This window comes from Xyrauchen texanus, chromosome 34 (genome assembly GCF_025860055.1).
Source record: "Xyrauchen texanus isolate HMW12.3.18 chromosome 34, RBS_HiC_50CHRs, whole genome shotgun sequence".
Taxonomy (NCBI): Eukaryota; Metazoa; Chordata; class Actinopteri; order Cypriniformes; family Catostomidae; genus Xyrauchen; species Xyrauchen texanus.
The window spans coordinates 13,784,779-13,807,124 of record NC_068309.1 but is presented as its reverse complement, the minus strand read 5'-3'; the positions used below and the strand labels follow the sequence as shown (position 1 = coordinate 13,807,124).

The following is a 22,346-nucleotide window of genomic DNA, read 5'->3' as shown; positions in this document are numbered from 1 at the left end:
ATGGATCTCATCCATTCCTTTTAAAATGCACACAAAAGGTACATCTCAAAATTATTATAAATGTTTTATTATTAATAGCCAACATCTTACATTTGTTAATTTTCAGAAATAGTGCAGAATCTTAAATTAATTTCAAAGTTGTCTCAGATTTTCTTGGATCCCACTGTATATTCAAAATGTTCCTACCATGAAGAGGTTAAATGAATAGCATCAAAAGCTTTGAAATGTTCTAGTTCTACTTGGGCATGGACAAAAATAGACTGTGCTTCATTTTTTCCATAAACAGAGGGGGGTTAGTAATTGCTACTAGGGGGAAAAATAGCAAATATAAATACTTTAATCTTTCCCAAACAAATCTCCTTATGAATAAGAACACACTTGACATTTATTATTCTTGTGAGATGGCGTCCGATTAAACCAACTTCTTAACATGCATAAAGTTTACGCAAGGACAGACAATGACAAAGATTCTTTTTACAGGATGTTCTAGGAGGAAAGGACTTCAAATAACCTGAAGATACAGCATAGGATGCATTGCCGTTTCTGGACCAAGTTTTAACCGGCGAGCAAGCACACTGATTGGACTCTCTGCCCTTTTTTATGGAGGAGGCAGCATAACCGGTGGTAACAGACCAACAAGCAACACAGGTCCTATATTTTATGAGCCAAGATGCACAATCAAGCTAGTAAACAGTTTTTGTTAGAGATGATTGGATGGTCAGTCCAATGGAAAGGCCAGTTCCATGTTTAAGAGGTTTTAAACCATGTGGAGCTGACGTGAAGTATAAATAAGATGTTTGTTCATTTATTACCATAAAACATGATTAATGAGAATGTTGGCCTCACACACCATTCACTTCCATTGCACCTTCATATAAACTCATTTTGAAAATGACACCCATAGTATTAATGCAGACTTCGTCCTTCTAGGCAGCTTTAGATTGTACAGGGGAAGAAAAAAAAAAGTGTCTTCAATAGTATAAATTAAATGACAAGTTGAATTTTTTTGGTAGACGCTAGGATGGCGAAGAGCACGGAATATAGCTCTAATGAAAATAAACATTCTTCCCATGATCTAAATGACAAAAATACACTTTCAAAATGCCCCTAAACCAAACTATAGAATGTGGAACATGAACTGGATATATTGCTCAAGTTAGAAAGACATATAAAAAGGTAACCTACTTTAGGTAAACAATGAGAGAATGCCCTAATAGACCTCGGAAACTAATCATTTTGGAGCGATTTAATATTACGTTTATAACAATGTTTAAATGATAAGAGTTAATAAAACTATAGTTGCTAAAAATAAAGAGTTAGTAGTAGCTGCAGGCATTTTAATTAAAAGAATGCTCAAAACTTCTTCAAAAGGCACACTATGATATAAAGCTTATCAGGGTTCTTCCCTGTTCCCTTTATGATTTTATCTAACAGTGCTGTAATAGACTAGTCTTAAATCAAACCCAAACCACAATAAAAAAATAAAAAAACAATCTCCCTTTTTTCTCCCCAATTTGGAATGCCCAAGTCCCAATGCACTCACAAGGTCCTTTAGGACCTGGTGGCGTAATGACTCACCTCAATCCGGGTGGCAGAGGCCGAATCTCAGTTGCCTCCATGTCTGAGACAGTCAATCCATCCATCTTATCATGTGGCTTGTTGAGCGTGTTACCACGGAGATATGGCACGTGTGGAGGCTTCATGCTATTAAATGCGGAATCCATGCTAAACTCACCACGTGCCCCACCGAGAGCGAACCACATTATAGCGACCGCAAGGAGGTTACCCCATGTGACTCTACCTTCCCTAGCAACCGGGCCAATTTGGTTGCTTAGGAGACCTGGCTGGAGTCACTCAGCACACACTGGATTCTAACGCATGACTCCAGGGTTGGTAGTCAGTGTCTTTACTTGCTGAGCTAACCAGGCCCCCCAAACCACAATAATAAACTCATTAATCAAGGTCACTTTCACTGAAAACAAGGAAGTTAAATAGTTAAATGAGAGCAAGTAGTTTTGTCAGATCCACTACTAATGTGGAGTTGAAAACAAACTGTCCTTTGAGTTAAAGAAAAAACTTGAGCTAGTTCCTCTTCCTTAGAAACAGTGTAGTGCCTTATCTAAGTTGTGAAAACAGCATCAGCAATTTCAACTGAAAGTTGTTCACAAACAGACCATTAAGCAGTTGTAACACCACAGTTAGTGCTAACAATATAGGATGTGAACAGAAAGAGACCTGAAACATGTTAAATAAATTACTATAGAAAATGAGGAAAAAAAAAAAAAAAAAGATGCTTTAGTAAGACTAAACTCCAAAATTAGATTTCTACATTTTTGGAGAAAATGGTGCTTGCCCGTGAAGAAATTGCAGCCACAATTCCAGGGCAATGCTGCGTGGTTGATTACGGTCACATTAAAAAGAGCCCACCTCAAAGCCTTTGATATTTTAGTCCCTAGATATGGTTCAGGTTTCTCCTACACTGTATGGATTTCTTTTCTCCAGCTGTTCGATAAAACTCTGATCCCAAGAAAAGAAATACTACACCTCTCCTCAACTAGCAGATTTGAGGAATGGGAGATGCACCAAATTGTAATACTAGAGTTAGGGGTTTATTCAAATCCCAAACCTCCAAGTGCGAGCAATATCAAGCACCACTAATAAATTAAGTTATTTCAACAAGAAGCAAGTAGTAATGATTGACGTTACGCTCATATAATTTTGGGCCAAAAAAGGGATCTCTGGACCACTCAAACATGTTAGTAAGCACATTTTGAAACATTGGAGAAGTCTAATCCCTTCTTGAAAAGAAGCACTAGGAGTCTTAATTATTTTCCTTGTGTTATGCTTGATTATCGTTGGCTGGTTTGCGGATAGGACGCAGTGATGACCAGAGCACATAAACAAAAGGGCCAGATATGCTCCTTGTGATGCAGACAACTTGTCCTCAGAGCTGTTCAAGGGCCCAAAGAATTCGGTTTAATTCTTTCCCATTATTAATATAATTTTTTTCCAAATTATGTTATGTTTTCAGGTTTTGTTTTTTCTGGACTCCACGTTTTAAAGTTTAATCAAATGTTTAAAAAAAAAAAAAAAAAAAAAGAGCATCACAGTGTTAAATGCGTTGATAAAATTTTTTAGTTTGCTTAAATATAAAATTGAATAATCATTATTATTATTATTATTATTATTACTACTACTACACTGAATATTAGCCTACATTTTACTATACAGTTGTAATATAATTGTCACAACTTCATTTTCACATGTCTAGTTACATTGAGTTTTTTGATGAAAGCCGAATTAAGCCATTTGAGTTCATATGTTTTTGATGACAGCATCACACCTCCGGATATGCAGTGCACTATAGGGCTTAAATTATCTTATTAAACCACAAAAGGATACGATTTAATTTTATAAATATATAGTCTGTATGTACTGCATGCTTCAAGCTTAATGCACGATCTGCTGTCTGTAATTAATTAAGCACAGAGCACACGTGATGCTTATGCTAAGGTGTTAGTGTATCAGCAGCTGACTTTACACATTCCCTTTTAAACATGCAGCATATTCAGAATTAATATTTATTTAATTAAATCTCAGCCTTCTGTGGTTTAAATAATCACTTTAGGATTTTAATTTGATTTAGCATTAAATACATACATTTTCTCAAATAGGTCTAATTCTGTGACATTCCACATTTAACCGTCAGTTCCTTTGTGACTGGATTCCACAATTGTGTCTGTGTTTTTTATCAATCGCAGAAATCATACGGCCCTACTGTTCCAACAGCAGCCATAACTGATCCTTGCTGAGGACAGCAAGAAAGGACAAAGCAGAATACCTCCCCCCTTTAACACAAGAGTGTAGAAAGTGGCCATCTGGTTCACTGATCATTTATCTCGTCAAATCTGCTTGGCTAACAGCACATCCTGTCTCTGTCCTTCATTCTCACACTATGTTGGGACAGGGTGGTGGCTTAGGAGGCCAGTGTTTCCCGATCCTGGTCCTAGAGTACCCCCAACACTATTCACATTGGATGTCACCCTTATCCAACACACCTGATTTAACTCAACGTCTCTTTAGTAGAGGCTCAATGACCTGAATTGGTATGACAAATAAGGGAGAAGGTTACCATGACTGGAAAACACTGGTTAGGCTACAGGACAGTGGTGGTTCTCACCAAGTTTCACAAAATGTCTCAGTACCCATGATTTTGCCTGGGCAGACTTTAAATGCTTCTAAACGTTGACGAAATGTGTTTTCAGAGGTAGCACTGAGATTACCTTAAAGCTAATAGATATGGACTAAAGGCAAAACTTTCATTTTGATTTCATGGGGACTTTAAAAGGCCAGAGAAGTTTTGTTTTCCACGTGCAGCTGTTTCGCACACACTTTTGTCATCAGCTTAGTATGTGCGGATCGCATTAAGAAGTTTCTCTAGACACGCAGACAGTACATCCCTGGGTGCGTCGTCTGCACATGCATCTGAAATTGACTGTACTAAAAAGTATTACAAAGCAGTTGTAGTGCGCATGTTCCAAATTAGTCTGTACGGGCTAGCAGTTAAAATAGTATACTTGTAAAGGCTGGGCACTGACTGTGCATGAGACAGAACGGCACACAGAGAAATACCCTAGCCTTAAAATGCAAAACAATGAAACTGGAGTGGTTGCAAAGCAGTCTCAAATTACTTGTTCTGTGGACAACTCCCATGGGTCATGGCTGTATCCATAGCAAAATGCAAACTGTTGGCTCATTAGGAGAGAGGCGCCGTAAATTTATATTTATGCTTTTATCCAAAGCGACTTAGTGCATTTATTACAGGGACTCCCACCTGGAGTTAAGTGCCCACACAATGTGGGGATCGAACCAGCGACCTTCTGATTAACAGTTATGTGCTTTAGACCACTACTCGTAAAAGTAAATAACTAAATAAATATGCTGGGAGGACTTCAATAAGTATGGTCAACTGTAAAATAAATTCACTGTACAAACAATAGAGATCAAGAAAATCTTAATTCTGGTCTAATAGTCAATAGGAAAAAGAGAGCATTAGTAGGTTTCATGTGCAGAAAGATGTGAACAGCATTCACACTGCATATGTTAGCACTTGGCAAATGCAGCTTGGCAAAGGCTAATATATATATATAATGTTTTCTACTTTTTTTCCAGGTCAATTGTACTTTCGCTTGCATCAGCACTGTGCCATACTGTATTTCTCAGGATCAACTGGGACTTGTCTACACTCATCTTGGTATGAAAGGGGTGATGCCCACTGCTGAGTGGTCAATTACCACCACCGCTCTGTAGATGACAGGAGATGTTCCCCAGGCTCAACTGTAATCAGATGTTTGGAATTCGAGAAAATGGCAGCACCTTACATGCTATCAGCAGGCAATCACATAAAGGATGAAGGTAATAACGGAGATAGGTTAGTGGCTGGGTGAGGACGTGTTGAGGGGTTTTGATGAAGCATAGAGGACGTCATCTTCAGCATTGGCTTACAAGGTCATCCTTTTATGAGTGAGATGAGATATAAACAGCAATCATGGACTAGTTTATGACTCCCCTTCTTAAAGTAGGAAAGGTAGGCAAAAATGCAAAGCTATAAATGTACCAGAGGCAATACATTGCTCCCTCTTCACCCATTTAGAAAGATGATGCTGCTGTTGACAGGGTAACTGTGTTGAGGGGTGGGGGTTCAGTGCCGCTATGCAGCTGTCACTGTTTTATGCTCAACAACATCAGATTGCTACACTAGAGGATGACAACACAGCTAATTATATGGCAGGTTGAACCATTTTATAACTATATTTTTATATTTTCTGAAGAAAATGTGAGTGGTGCTTGCCTGTGAAAAAATTTTCACCACAAAGCCAAGATGTTCTTGAGGGTTGCTAGTGCATTGTTAGGGTGGTTGCTTACTAGAAAATAAAAAGTCAAAAGATGCCACCCAAAAGTCTATGACTTTCTGGTCATTAGATATGCCTTAAGTCCCTCCTTCAAATTAAGTTGGTGGGATTCTTTCACCTGTTTTATCATTGTCAAATGACAATCTGATCTCTTTCAGAAGTAATGGCATTCCTCTCCCAAACAAGCCACAAGAGTTGAGGTATAATTCATGTTCGTAGCACAAATGGCACAGGAAGAGTTGCATGACAAAGTAGGGTTCCCAAGTGTCCAGTATTAACCGGGATGTACCGTATTTTGGACAAAATGAAGATGTTCTGTACGATAGGATACGTCATGTAGACCTCATTAGGGAGCAAGAGGACTATCACTTTTCTAACTTAATTCACCATCTGCTGAATGTCAGGTCATTGACCTCTGGAGGTTACATGCTGCTGATCATGAAAGCTCATAAGCTATGAGCTCTGGTGCCACTCGACTGGGAGGTTGCACAGCTGCTGCCTCTACACTGACACTTAACATTCCTCTCACGAGACTAATTTTCCACCCTGCAGTCACCTCCCTCTTTGTTTCCTTCACTCCCTTTACCACTGTCTTTCAGCTCTACTGTTTATCTCCATTAACCTGTACCAGCATCCATCTGGGACACAAAGGGTCAAGAATTCACCCAGCTTCAGTTCCCTGTGTAGTGGTTTAAAATATCAGACTGCACAATGACGTTTCTTTTCTTCACAAGGAGAAAAGGAATGCATTTCTCCATCTCTGGCTGCAGATAAATAAGCAGCAGCAATCAGAACGATGTTGTAGAATGACGCAGGACAAAGGTGACCAATCAGAGGCAGGAACAAGTTACAAATCACCCCCAACAAAGGCGAGGAATTCTGAAGAATAACGATTTTCGACCCGGTGGAGGAAAACCTATATTTTTCCCTCCACCCATCCTTTCTCTTTCAGCCTCTTCAAAAGTGGTTTCTTTTCAATTAAAGTCTATATTCACATCCAATAATCTCATCTCTTTGATGTGTCCTTTGCAATTCCACCACCTACACAGAGGTAATGTATGTGTAGTGTTTAATATGACCCATCCGTTTACGGCACCCCTCTTAACTTGCGTAACAGGTACTCACCTGGTTGCATTACTGCAGGAAATTAGTCAGGACGCAATACGTTGCCTCCAGAAATCTCCTCCAATCTCCATCCAGCTGATGGGGGCTTTGCTGTACCATTTGGATCACCTCTCAGTACAGCTCGCTTCAACTCACAGTGACTAAGCAAATATCTAATTCTTATCATTCTTGCTATAGCACACACTATACATCTCCTCGCATGGCTACATGGGGTAATACAAAGATCACACACACACGGTAAAGAGTGTGTCCAGGCCCAGAGCCAAAAATGGCACAGCGAAAAGAATCTGTTGAGGGCACTTATGACTAAATGTTTTCATGATTTAGTCATGACTAAAATAACATCTCCACACTTTCTAAAAGTGTGCAGTCCAACAGACCAAGTGGAACATTGAAATAACATTAAGGTGAATCTGTATTGCAGTACTGTGAGTAAGTACTGGCCAAAAAGAACAGCTGCCCTGTGTGTGAAATACTGAGCGAAGCAATAAGGAAGAGTCTCGATCAATTCCAGTGAATGAAGAGAAACGTGGTGTAATGAGACGCAATATAGAGCAAGGGGCATTCCTGATAATCATTGTGCAGATTAATTCAGGTGGAAAGGACAGTGTTTTAAAGACCTTGTGAAATCAGAATTGGAATTTTGTGGCTTTTAATTCATGCCTGTTAGAGTTAAGGCCATCTACATGCTACAGCACTCTAAAAGATGACAAAACTAAGTTTTAGCATTTAAATCCACAGTCTCTCTCCTGGCAAAATATTGATGACTCCTCTCGCCCTACACAAATGTTTGTCCAATAAATTGTTCTCTTGGATGAGAATGCTCCCTCCCCTGCACCAACTTAAGACAAGCACACTTAACTACTCTCAGTCTTTTGCTTTAAGTTGTGGTGATGTGCACACTACACGACTGGGTGCAGCAACTACACGACCAAAGCCTTTTTTACACCAGCTATTAAGATGTGTTTAAAGGGATTCGATCACAAACAGACCTGATAATCTTTTTTTATCAATCGTGTTCAGATTTTGAGGAGAGTCTCTGATTTCATGACAGCACACATCAATCATTACGCCAGTGTTACTGCATGATAAAAAAATAAAAAGCGATAAACCATCACAGTTTCTCTAATTATACTTGCATTAAATAAATGGCAAAAATATGACATTTAGAGCAGAATTCTGAGTTATTTTAGTATAAAACCTGCATTAACAGTCAGATGTGCGTGCTTCTCATCTCAGTCACTGCACGTTGATATGAGGCATATTTCATCTGTGAGGTTCTTGTGCATGTACATTTCTTAACTTTTTTCAATTTTCTAATTGGATAAGTCATTTCCTTTCAAATCTGTATGTAACTAACAATGAATCCACTGAGTTCCCCAAAACATATCTTAAAATGATCCTGAAATTAATTCACAAAATCACACACATAATGCACAGAAGTGCACACACCTGACAACTCATCGGCCAGATTATAAGCAGGTTTGAAATCAGTCATACCATACTACACGACTATTGGTTGTGCTTTCTGAGACTTCTCATCGCATGTCAGTTGCAGACTCAAAGCTTCAAAGGTGGTGAGCTTGGGTTGTGTACTGTATGCTAGGCTTTACGGTTTCAATAGGAAATACATGACTCAAAACAGCAAACTGTGCATGTCAAACCATCTTTGAAGTACTTTGACAAAAATAAAAGCACACGAAACACAAAAACGTAAAATGTAACTTGCCCCAATAACTCAAGCAAAAAGTGATGACATCTTATACATTTCAAAAGATTAATTTATGGCACAGTAAACTTAGTGGCATTTAGTTGATTAGTATGTTTACAAGTTCTAACTTGTGCTCTCTAGGAAGTGTTCAATTGTGATACCTGTGAAACATAATCTCACCCATGGCAACCACGTGATCACACATAAAGGTTCAGAGAGTGCGTCATTGCAAGCCTAAACCACTGGGAAGCCTACCTGATCACACAGTAGCAATGCAATTTGGATGATGGGACTGACTGCTCTACACCAGTTCCTAATTAGCTTTTGCCTCTGGTGGGACTGTACAGTTTCCAAAAAACTGTATTCTGTCATTATTTACTTGTTATTCCAAACATGTGGAAACATGAAAGATGTTGTCAGGCAGAATGTTAGCCTCAGTCATATCATTCAACCTTTTGTTTTCTATGAAAGAAATCATATGGGTTGTGGAACGTGAGGTGAGTAAATAACAGAATATTCATATTTGGTAGAACTATCCCTTTAGCACATAAGCACATGAGTTTCATATCAAGAGTTTTCACTTGGGAAATCTTACCGGCAACTTCCACAATGTCCCCGGGTACGATGTCCCTGGCTTTGATCCTCTGTACAGTCTTCCTGTCCTGACGATAGACTTTTCCCATCTCTGGCTCATACTCCTTAAGGGCCTCAATGGCATTTTCTGCATTTCTTTCCTGTGAACATAATATGAATGAAATTAGAACTACTGCAGAATCCCCCCCCCCCCCATATATTTGAGGACAACCTTTGTAAAACAAATAGGCCTAAAATAAGCACTTGTCTAAAGCATGATAGAAGGATTTATAGATTGAATTCTGTTGGTCATAATTAGGCCAAAATGGAATCCAGTCAATCCACACACTTTTTACTTCACATTTCTGAGCATAAAAAAAAATGGCCAAAGTGGCCTATGCCACAGTGTTGTTTACTTTGGACAGCATAAATCACAAAATATTATCAGATATGCCAGAAGGGGAACTCCCTATGATGTTGACCTCCAGTCCTCATTCTTAAGTTTAACATTTCATTCAGCATGACCTGTTGTACTTTCTGCATGATTAATCCTTAGGGACATGCTTCCTTATATTGGTAACATACTTGACAGCAGTTTTGGGGGTAACGTGATTAAAGTAATGTGTGTTATGTAATCAGATTACTTTTTCGAGTAATAAGTAACAATTTTTTTTATTTTAGACCATAATATCGGAGTTACTTTTACTGTCCCTGTATTGTGAGAAATAAGTAGTAAAAGTGTGCAAACTTCAGGGAAGAGACATTGTATTTCTATAGCGTGTGAGGCCAGAGACGAGTCACATCTATTTAAATAAATGGGAGAAATTGGAATGCACCGAGATGAATTTTGAGACGAGGATTTATTTATTCAGACTTATTCCTTGAACATGTTAGGCTGGCATTCCCCACTGAATTTTATCCTGACTTTTGAAAAACATCTTAAGTTGACTCTGGCATTGTCGATGGGCACATCACATGAAAGATATAATGCAGGTTCAAGTTTTGGACTTAAGGTAAGACAGTGGTTATTCTTCATTATTCTCAATGCTTTACTTTCCAATAAATAACTTTATATTTAAGTTACTTTAAGAAGTAACGCAATATTCTAACAAGTTACTTTTAAAAGTAATGTTACCCAACACTGTGTATGTGTTGAATAACAGTGGATATCCTGTGGTTTCTTTTGCATGATGAGAACACTATGTTTCCAGGTTAAACAGATTATTAGAAATTAATCGTTGACGAATGGCCCTTTCACATAGAAAGCAAGGTGAATGATCACTGGTAACATATTCCTGCCTTTACAATAGGTGGTGCTAATCAACAAGCAATTTTACAGTAGCTGGCGCAAAGCACCTTTTAGCTGATCTGTTCTCCGCCTATGACACATAAGAACTTGACAAGTCAACAACCATTGAATTAAAATATAAATGCAAGCGAGTTCTTCTGAGAGTCGATGAGAAAAAATTCAAACACATCTCTCTCCAAGCTGCAGCAGTGATGACGGGTTTATTGCTGATTTGCTTAACAAGGAAGAAAGAAATTGAAGACACTTTCACAATCTACTGCAATTCACCTGCTGGACAAGTTGACTGACAAGATCATCATGTAGACACATTCGGAATGTTTAAATTCACTGAATGCACACTAGGGTTGCAATGGTATGAAATTTTCACGGTATGATAACCGCCTCAGAAAATACAATATTACAAAATTACTATTATTAGTGAAAACAGAAGGGTTATTTTTTTTTTTAGCAAACACTATTATAATTGAAACTTGAAACCATTTATTTTATTGAAGTATGTGTTACACTTAAGAATGATGTGGTGTCGACTCTTGGTACATATGTGTAAAAAAAAAAAAGTCTCCATTTTGAAAATAAATAAATAGAAAAAAATAAGAAAGCTAACAGAATTATAATAAACAGAATTATAAACATGCTAAAAAATATCATGTAACTATAACATGTTAAATAACTAATGCATGTTAGTTTACATGTTATCATAGCATGTTAAATTAAAAATAACATCAGCTGTGTGAGCTTTTGTAGTAATGTGCTATGATTATTAACAGTTAACATATACTGTAGGTGCGCAACAGTGAGGCCAGACTGCTCCTATCTGTACCTTTAACTCAGTGCTTCTCAACTGGTTTTGATTCAGGACAAATTTTACATTGGAAATCAAGTGTCGACCTGCCATAGATTAAATGTATCCTGTATTTAATGTATCCTGGGTTGCATTTCCTTTTATGTTCCATAGTTTTGTTCATGGTTTTCCAGTACAAGGGCATGTATCAAGTGTCATTATTTTTGTTGATGTCAACAACAAAATCTACAGGATGTTGTCTCTCCCCCTTTTAAAAATTGAAGAACATATTTACTTATACGAGCACATTATTATCCCATTTGTTACCTAATATTACATATTTATACACATATTACACAAAAGGAAATGCTCCTCATTACCATGGTTAGGTCAGTGTGCTAGTCTTAAATAATAGTAATAATAATACATGTATTTATCAAAAATAAATACTAGCTAGTTAGATTAACATACAGGCGTGAAGGGACTTCAACGATTTTAAATTGCACAAATAAAAAATATATTTACATATTCGTCTCTGGCTTGATTTTGCTCGCATGTCAACGATTACCCCTCCGTGTGTCAAAGATAAGCAAATGTACATGGTATGATAACAGTCAATTTTTAAACCATGGTATACCGTGAACGCTGCAACCCTAATGCACACACATAATAACGGTTAAAACAAATGTTGTCAATTGGAACAATACAGATCTTATTGCCACATACTTCTATTTTGTATACATTCGCTCAAAACCCTGCATGTTATGAATTAGACGTGATGACATCGAAATGCTCCAAGAGCCTGTAGTCTATAATGCAAGCAATAAAGCACAAATCCCAACAAACAAAAAGACATTTAAAAGGCAATAAGCCTTTAATTAGCCTTCAACAAACCCAACCTGCCAAGAGAAGGAACTGCGCTTCACAACAGAAGTCACAAGACTAATGTGCAAGTTTTTAAATAAAATAATTAAATTTTAAGGTTAGGTGAAAATCTATTAAATTGCCATTTCTTGTTTGAATGGCTATGCAAGAATTTTCTAGTTACACTAAAATCAATTTAGCATTTTAAAAGACTGATAATCACACAGTGTGGTGTTTCAGAGCTAACATTCAGATAGCTTTCAAGTTGATAATTTACTTCTGTACATTATTGTAATGTTAAGAGTAGAGAGAGAGAGATGGAGTCACACAATTTAGCCCAAGAAGTCTCGCGATTTCAATTTCTGGTTATTAGTGCAGAACAGAAAGACATGACCAATCAAGCTCTGCAAGAACACTTCATTCAGACATCATTCAAGCTTATGCTTACCCGAAACACCACACCTTAGTCACTCACTACTTTGGAAGGATGTGGCTAAAACTAGCACACCAGGCATTTATTTTAATAAGTTGTTTTATTAAGACAAATATTTTTTACCTGCAAAGTGTAGAGTACTCCCAATGTTTTAGTGGTTTTAATTGGTAAAGTTTAGATTAAGTTTAGGATGAATTCTAAAGACATTAAAGTCAATTCAATAATTATGCTTTTTGACGGTTTACATAAAATACCTTAAGCAAAAGGTCAGTACAAGACCACATAACATATGGGGAAATACCTCAATCACTGTATAGGCACCAAGCAATACCACCTTTGAACAGCTAATACCTTGGTTGCTGAGAAACAAACTCAGTTCCTTGACGTGGACATTTAATGGGCCTTTAAATCTTCAAACCCCACACCAGAGCAGGTGCATAGAGCAGCACTCTTTGAAATGACTTTTGCTCTGGGCCAGCTGCTGTAGTTCTTCTCTGATTGAAAATATGGTTGTGTAGACGAGAGTATAATTAGCTTTTGTAGGCCAGCAATAAACTGTATAAGTCTAAAAGGCCCTAAGAAATGGCTCGGCGAGGCTAGTTTTTGTTCCGGTGTTGACATATTTCCTGTTGAAAAAGGAAACTGGACAGAACATATCGATAAGCCTTTAAATTTACATCACAGCCATTAACTATGATTAGGTATTGGATTTTGCAGAGGATTCTCAAGCAGTCTGGGTAATGAATGGAGACAAAAATAAAATGAGAGAGAGAAATCTGGGACATGGGTTTCAAGGCCATTATGAGGTGCTGGAGAAAAAAATATGGTCTTGGCTCTACGCTGAATTCCACTGGGACAGCAGGACTATCTTTAGAAAAGGGCAAAAAAAAAAAACCAGCCACATGTTTTCATTTTCATAACAAGGCTAACTACACTGACATATAAAATATAATCTTCAGAATATACAGGGATCTAGAGGAAACCTGTAAGCTCAGCCTTGTTATAAGGTACAAGCTAGTTCTATCAGTAGAAAAAGCCTTGTGAGAAACAGCTGGTTGAGGAGGATAGTACAAGCAAAGCTTTAAAGCTCATTATGAATGGTGCTCACAAATCATACCACTGCAGTAGCTGTATTAAAATACACATGAATGAGGACACCAGAATTTGACTTAGAAAGACATTGTTAGAAAGACATTGGACAACTAAAAGATACACTTTCACAATAATAGGTCTCTGTATAACTCATCAGCTTCTCAAGGCGGGACCCAAACCACATACACTTCTGCACTATTCTACATCACTTTGAATTGCAAGTAGTGCGAGTAGTATGTTAACACTGAAAATGCAACAAAGTGTACTTTTGTGTTCCCAGATGATGATGCACTTCTTTAACTGTCAAAATGGTGAAGAATGTTGGACACCACGGAAGGGGTGGAGTTACCTGGCTGCGTTGTTGGTCCAATAAAACAATTGTAAATAATGGAAAATGCAGCAAGAAGTGAAACGTCAGTGAAGACAACACCTTACAAATTTAAGTTGAATGCTTTACTATCACCCCACGTTGTGTGAATATGTACAATGTTTGACACACAAGTGTTGAACTGAGGTTAGGTAGCAGCAACACAATCGCATGCATTAAAAATGTAACTTACGTCAGTTGTTAAACGCTTCAGTGTAGTAAACAAAAAGTAGTGTTCCATTACACTTTTAAAATGCATACACTACATGCCTGAGTGCATTGAATGTGCACAGTGCGTCATTTGGGACACAGCATCAGATGCATAGTTTATGCTTGTACTGTGTCAAAAGATTAATGAGAAGTTATTTAGAACCATATTTTGCATTGCACACAACTTGTAAATAACCATGTTCCATGTTCCCAGATCACAGTGATTATTTGGCCGATATTAGCTTTTTACAGATATATTGTGTCAGCCTACGTTTTCCAATACGTGCAGATATGAAAACTTTTTTCAGAACATAATGCAGAAAACAATTCTTGGGATGATTTAGCATTGGCAAGAGCAGAGCGCTCTACAACTCTATTGTTTATAGAGCTGAGGGTGGTTCTTCAGACAATGCAGCTCGGGGTCCTCACACTAAGTCGCTAACTAGTTTGAGAAATACATACTGGAAAGTTAATAAACAACGTCCATCTTTTACTCTCCATGACAACAAGCTTATATCTAACTAAATCACCACGCAGCTACTTTCATACCTTGTCAGCTGAGTGGAAACTAATGTGTAAATATTTATTCTTTAAACTGTTTTGTTCAGGATTCGCAGTTGGTTACCCCCTTCAACCGAACAATTCCAGTCGTAATATTTAAAAGTCTGGTTTTCCACCATTGAAAGATTCCCCTGTACTTGTACAGCAGAATACGTTGTAACACCGCTGCCACTGTTTATCTCTTGACTCGGCAGGTGTAAATGCTTCTTGTTTTACAAACTGCCCCTAATTGACTGGCAGTATTAAAAGTCAGTATTTGACAGATACTAAAGTTTATTTAGCTATTTATTTATTTGTATTTATTCTTTATTTTCTCAGTGTTCATTTCTAGAATTTGTTGACAATTTATAATAATAATGTCAAATATATTTGATAAAAATATTTGTTTAAGAAAGCAGCCTTCTGAGTACCTTTGCATAATCAGTTGAACAATCCACATAAAAAAAGGTCAGTTTTCATTCCAGCTCAAATGAACTATATTGGCCACCATATCGGTGATCTGTGAATTTCCCCCCTCTAAAATCGGTATCAGTCTCAAAAAATCCCATATCGGTCGGAATCTATTTGAGACATTTCTTGGTCAAAACATCCAAGCATGTAAAACTGCCCATAGCTAACTCCTAGTAGTAAGACACTTTAAAAGGGAACTAAACCCAGTGATTGCCTTATCTTGCCCATTACTTATTTTATACCCATTTGTTCAAGTTTGTTGAACAAACTGTGGTGAGTGATATAACAAACAGATATAATGGTCAGCGAAACTAACTGCACAAATTTGAATGTCTTAATATAAATGTGTTACTTTGACCTGTGCGAGCTGGTAACCTTGGAGGAAGCGGCTGTATTTGCATTTGGAATGTATGTTGTTCAGACATAAACGGTACAAAAGGCAAAGCTGAAGATAAAGGGGTCCAAACTTACCTGCCAGACTCCTACAATGGCGTTGGCTATAAGAATTAGCAATATTACAAAAGGCTCCACAAATGCCGTTATGGTGTTCTCTCCCTCTTCAAACCAGGCCAATACCTATAAAAAAAAATACATAAATAAATACAAGCTCCAATTTTTTTTTTTAAACTTTGTGACTTCAGGAAGAAAACATTATCAAAGACTGAATGACACCAAAGAGTCTTCCAGGGAACACAAAAATCGAATGCTTTAGCTCAGTTTTTGTACCCCCGGAATGTTCCTCTGTATTGACATTTAATGCACGGCACTTCTCGGCGGGGTACTACATAAAGACAAAGCACTTAATGAACCAGCCATGTGAATTTACAGGCATGCTGACACTCTCCAGAAAAGGCCCAATAAACACTACCCCCCTGAGTCGATTGTGTAACATGATCCAATTAAGATAGATGGGCTTTCATCAATCAGACACTATAGGCTTCAGTTTACCTGGGCCACACAATAAGTTTAATTTGTTAATGCGAGAAGATCTCCATTACACATGCAGTTGCATGAATCTAATAAGGCCACAAACAATGCGCATTCAGTGCATAAAAACAATAATGCAAGTTTGAGTACTTCAACACCTACTAGGTTTTTTTTAATACACACAGCATCTTAAATGTCTTCATGTGAAATTAGGGCTTGTGGGTTTAATCTGAGAGTCTTATAATAACATGTAAATGTGAAGAATTTCGGACAAACATTTGACCATTTTCCGACGTGGTGATCTGCTGTTGTAGCCCATTTGCCTCTAGATTTGACATGTTATTGCATTCTGAGATGCTATTCTGCTCATTACAATTGTACAGAGGGGTTTTCATAGTTACTGTAGCATTTTTGTCAGCTCAAAAGAGTCTTGCCATTTTCTGTTGACCGCTCTCATTAACAAGGCATTTCCATCCATAGAATTGCTGCTCACTGGATGTATTTTGTTGTTAACACCATTTTCAGTAAACTCTAGACACTTTTGTGCGTGAAAATCCCAGGAGATCAGCAGTTACAGAAATACTCAAACCAGCCCATCTGGCACCAACAATCATGCCATGGTCAAAATCAGTGAGATCACATATTTACCCATTCTGATGGTTGATATGAATCTGATCTGAAGATCCTGACCCGTATCTGCATTATTTTATGCACAGCAGCTACACGATTGGCTGATTAGATAATCGTATGAATAAGTAGGTGTAGAGGTGTTCCAAATAAAGTGGTTGGTGAGTGCATATACATGCACGTCAATGTCCAATCCAAGTTAAATAATAATAAATTACTTGAAGCATACATACACCTTTAGTATGACAATTTGCATCGTGAACGCCACAAAACAGACAATAAATCGTCAGCCAAATTTCATTATAGTGACAGCCCTAACACCAACCCACAAATTCTAGTGCAGGATATACGTCATATTATCTGCATGGTGTGTCGCTCTGAAATTGTTTTTGTAACATCCATGTTTATCAGAGGGTACTCTAGGACAAGTTTGCATTCTGCTCAGTGGTTGAAACTAGCACGTTTCATGTGCAGTTTAATCAAACTACAGTGGATTTTTGCATAGACAAGCTTCAGTCTTTATCTGTCTGTCAAAGTATACATAACACAATGCATACTCAAATATTTGAAGGAAAGATAACAAATACACTGGGTTAAATACAAGTTGCGTGATGGGTCACCTGTTTTTCAGAGCATGCATATGCATACAGTAAATATACATGCTGGACAAAGTGGAACTACAATAGTCTTTTCTAGGTCTGGAAGTCCTTCCAACTGAAACCCAACTTTTAAAGTGCTTGTAAACACACTGACTGATTGTAACCTACACAATTCTTCTTAAAATATTTATTGCAAAAATATTGCACTTTTTGTAATAAAAATGTTTGGGCTGTGGCTCAGGTGGTAGAGCAGGTTGTCCACTAATCGCAGGGTTGGTGGTTCGATTCCCGGTCCACACGACTCCACATGCTGAAGTGCATTTGGCAAGACTAATTGCAGACTAGCGCCTTGCAAGACAGCACTGCCGTCATTGGTGTGTGAATGGGTGAATGAGATGTGGTGTAAAGCGCTTTGAATACTACTAAGGTTTAAAAGGTGCTATATAAGTGCAGACCATTTACCATTTATAACCTACTTCTAATGGGAACTATTTAAATTGTTACAAAATCCTAAACGTACCAGCTGTGAAACAAAATACTACTTCCTGTAAAAAGGCTGAAGACTAACATAATACCAAAGTGTGCAAAGCACAATGGCTTCATCTTGTCAGAAATTCAATGCATTAAATGAGATGCCACTCATTTCCACTGACTTCAATTATAAACGCCCTTGTGCAAAGAGCTGTGGTTGTAAATTACAGTCGATGTTTTTAGTCCTTTTGGGATGCACTGTGCTTACTGAACAACACCCTCACCCCATGGGAATAACAAAGGTGAGAGTTAGAGCGAGTTAATGCATCTCCATGAGAGGTTAGTGAGGGCAAGCAAGAGACGGAGTCTGAAAGCGTTTGTATGCGTAACAGATCCTGAACATCACACAGTACTGACTCGGAGGGGAACAACGTTCCCAAAGCCAGTACCACTTGTGTAATGCAGGGTTTCCTGCAGAAAATTTGTTAGTTAAGGTGGTGGGGGGGGGGGACAAATACTGAAACTTGAGTCATATCTTTTTAATGATGTATTAGTTTGTCAAGGTAATAACATTACATCTAATAGTCCGTCAAAATGTGTAAAGCTTATTACAATCACTGCTTATGGCAGAGCTGACACCTAGCATCGCTACAGGCTATCCTCCTTGGTTTAGAAAAAAACATTTCAAGGGCCCTTCGGTAATTGCACTCTTTTACGAGTGGACCATTTATGCATATTTTCATAAATAACATTTATGACCTAAAAAACAGTCAAACAGCAAATGTTTAGTTTAGCAACTTACATCTTATCTAGCACTTGACCGACCGTAAACTGAAGCGCGTCGAGTCGCTCTGCTAAAATTTGCGCTGTGAACATAAAGCCCGCCTACTTTGATTTGATTGGTCATCTCAGATATTCTGACATTGACGAGCATTGACAGACCAATGAGGCGCAGATGAACACACACACACACACACTCTCACACACACACACGCTCGGTGCCGCTGCGGAAGAACGCGCTGATAACAAGACTGAAGCGAACACGAAGGCTTATCACATATTTAAAGATGGAAAGGGAGAAAACAGGACAGAGTAACACGGCGAATATCGCTCATATATATTTTTTTGACGACGTAGTTAAGGCGGCTGGCGTGTGTTGCTTAGGCGGCCGCCTTAGTTTCAAAGTGCTGCGGGAAACCCTGTAATGTCATAACACTGAACTCTAGCTCGGAATATGGGGAATGAGCAGCCAATGAGAGTAGCAATCTCTTCACTTTATTTGCAGCCCCATTAATAAGAATCGTTTCTCATATATTTGTCATGTAAACAAGCACGCTTTAGTAATAATCCCCAATGTTGATGCAACAAACAGTGATGTTTTGGCAAATCCTCTGGTTCAAATACAGGAAGTCGATGACAAACATGCAGACGAATTAACAAATCCCAAAGTCGGTTCAACAAAGCAATCCAACCTCCATCCATGGTACTGCATACCATGTTCTCAGAGGGCTCTCTGAGCCCTTTCGGATTTGCACCATGCCTCCCATCCCAGCAGTGAAACGTAATGCAGAAGACATGTGTTCAAGACCTTAAGAAAGATTCAAGATCTTATGAACCACTAAGTGGAACACTGTTCACCTTGGAGCCTGATGACAAGACTGCCTTTTGTAACATGATCAGAATTTCATGCTGAATGTTTGAGCCTCATACGGTATATCAATATTGTTCGGCATGGTGTAGGGAATTATAGTTTTCTTTTGTTTCCCCATGATCCACTGCTTTCTAAGCCTTTAACATGCCACAGAGGATTAACAAAATATATACGAGGACATAATGGACCATATAACAATTTAACAAAAAAAGTAAGGCACAACAATTCTTAAAAAAAAAAAAACTTTTTTAGCTGTAATATTGCAATTAAATAGAAACGGCATTACAGTAACATCACAAAATGGACAATAAATTACACTATCAAAATCTGCTGAACCAAGATTGATACAATTAGGCTTTGTTAATAATGCTATGATAAGGGGAAAAAGAAGAGTAAAAATATTATTTAAAAGGCCACACCAAACTAAAATAAAGTCTACTGTGTAACTAGAGTTACACCTGTCAACCGCAGGTACTTACAAAAGAAATGCAAGCTGCCAAGAGAAGAATCCTCACTAAAAGGTCCTCAAATTGCTCCACCACCAACTCCCATAGTGATTTACCTTAAGACAAAGACAAGAGATTGCATAAGAATAGAGACCAAGTCATGAAACCCATAAAAAAAGGTAAAAAGTACAAAGGTTTACCCTCTTCCGCAGGCAATTCTGTGGGACATCCAAAGGTTCAAAGGAGAGAGAAAAGGGAAAAAAAATTATTCCTGATATTAGATCCTTAAAGATACTGTACTGTGAATCATCTGCAACCATTAAAGGATTGTTCCAGAAGCAATACAAAGCAACGTGTGTTGCATGATGTTGATCACTTCAGAAAATTCACGTCCCTCGTTTATTTATTTCTTAATAAAATAAAATGCGGTGTGGTTACACCAAAACCACTTACAAATGGAAGTGAATGGGGCCATTCCATAAACATTATATACACACACACGGTTTTTTAAAAGTATAGTCACAAGACGTACACAATATAAATGTTAGCATTATTTTAATATGCTAAAATCGTGGATTTACCGGCGTTACGTATGGCGTTGCGTCATAATGGCAACGGAGTTGTAATATTGGATATTATTTAACACTAAAGTAATTTTATCCCACTAAAATCAGGTTAAGACGAAACATGGAACCCCGTTTACGTTCTGTGGCCAAACGGTTGAAACAACGTGTAATTTCATATTTATGTACTGAAGTAATCCCCATACACTTTCACAGTGCTTTACTGTAACCGCGAATTTCGCTTTTAATAAATGAGGGATCATATTATCATTATATAATTATTATTATTTGTATAAGCCAAGTATTGAATGTTTAATTTCGGTAATTAACATGGTAATGTCTTGAACCTGGAACATTCCTTGAAGGCTTTACAGCCTGGAGGCAAAAGACAATTGGAAATTTAAGAAACGGTAAAATAAGTAACTGAAAAAATTTGTCTTTATTTATAGCTACCGAAAGCACTTATTACCGGTCAAATACGCTTGTGATGAGTAGCTCTGACGTCACGCGCCTTTATTTCGGACACATGCCGACTGACGAAATGAATAACGCCGCATGTGCGTCCGCTCTATTGAGGGCCTAAAATGCTCCTAGATCAACATTGCGAAACCAGCCAAATCATTTTGCTTTCTAGTACCGTGCACTGCCAGTCCTAGTCTGCTCTGTTAGCATTATCCAGGCCATGCTCGCTCACTCACCGTTTGGTCCCCATTTTTCGCGCTGCCGCTTCACTTGCTCCAGGCCGAGCCCCGTACTCTCGTTCACGGAGAAAAAACTGTAAACTTCTTCCACGGTCTTCGTGTGTGCGTTCTCCATCGTTGACGGACGGACACCCTGATTATGAACGGACTCTCAACCCCCCCAAACGGGCTTCTTCAAGCCTTTAGTCCTGAATCCTAAGACCTTCGGACCCTTAAAAAAACTATCCAAAAACTGTAGTGATTTGGAATGCAATAAACCGATGATCGCCGCGGCTAACTTTTAACCGGCGTTTAATCACTATAGAAGGAAACTAAAATAAGTTACCGACCAGCCTAATTAAACAAAGATTATACAAAATACATCGTAAACTCGTTGTTTCTTCTTGATCGTCGTAAGCGATTCATACGTTGCCAGGAACGCTTGAGTTCTAATCAAATGCTAGATTCAAAAACGAAGCCTCTGTATAGTCTCTCGTTCGACGGAGCCGGATCTTTTCCGTGAATAGAAGCACACTGCCGGTGTTCGCAGCTCTTGCACCAATCGCGTGTCTTTGCTCCGCCACTCGGCTGATCCGCATGCACTGCTCGAGTTGTCCGCATGTGGAATGCGCTCATTGGCTGCACAGACTCCGGAAATCCCGTTTCTTCCGTTGACTTTTCTTTTCGTCACGTCATTGTGGATCAGCTGACCAACTTTTTCGAGAAGCTTTGGCCGACGTCATACCAGATGAACAACACCTCCTTGATAAAACATGTACTTTCCTGCTTAAAGTGAATAGACTTTATTGACCATTTAGTATTTAAACAGACCAAATTTAAGATACAGTTAAAGATAGATAAGATAAAGAAAATATATTTTAAACATATGAACACTGATCAAAATATTATAGTTCTGATTAATACATTCATTAATAATGGAAAATATAGTTATAAGCAGAAACGGGCAAATATCCACACAGAATTTTCTCCAAAA

The 22,346-nt window shown here is 38.1% G+C and overlaps 1 protein-coding gene across 1 annotated transcript in view; it reads right to left on the bottom strand.

Moving 5' to 3' along the window:
- The window catches only part of LOC127627983 (sarcoplasmic/endoplasmic reticulum calcium ATPase 2-like), a 43,377-nt gene extending 21,418 nt beyond the window's left edge, over positions 1-21,959 (bottom strand). The window contains exons 1-5 of the mRNA XM_052104617.1: positions 21,371-21,959; positions 20,310-20,327; positions 20,143-20,225; positions 15,860-15,964; positions 9,344-9,482 (exon numbers count right to left, since the gene is read on the bottom strand). Coding sequence (XP_051960577.1) covers positions 9,344-9,482; positions 15,860-15,964; positions 20,143-20,225; positions 20,310-20,327; positions 21,371-21,488 — 463 coding nt within the window. The 5' untranslated portion in view covers positions 21,489-21,959. The remainder of the gene's footprint in view (positions 1-9,343; positions 9,483-15,859; positions 15,965-20,142; positions 20,226-20,309; positions 20,328-21,370) is intronic.
- Between the last annotated feature and the right edge of the window lie 387 nt (positions 21,960-22,346).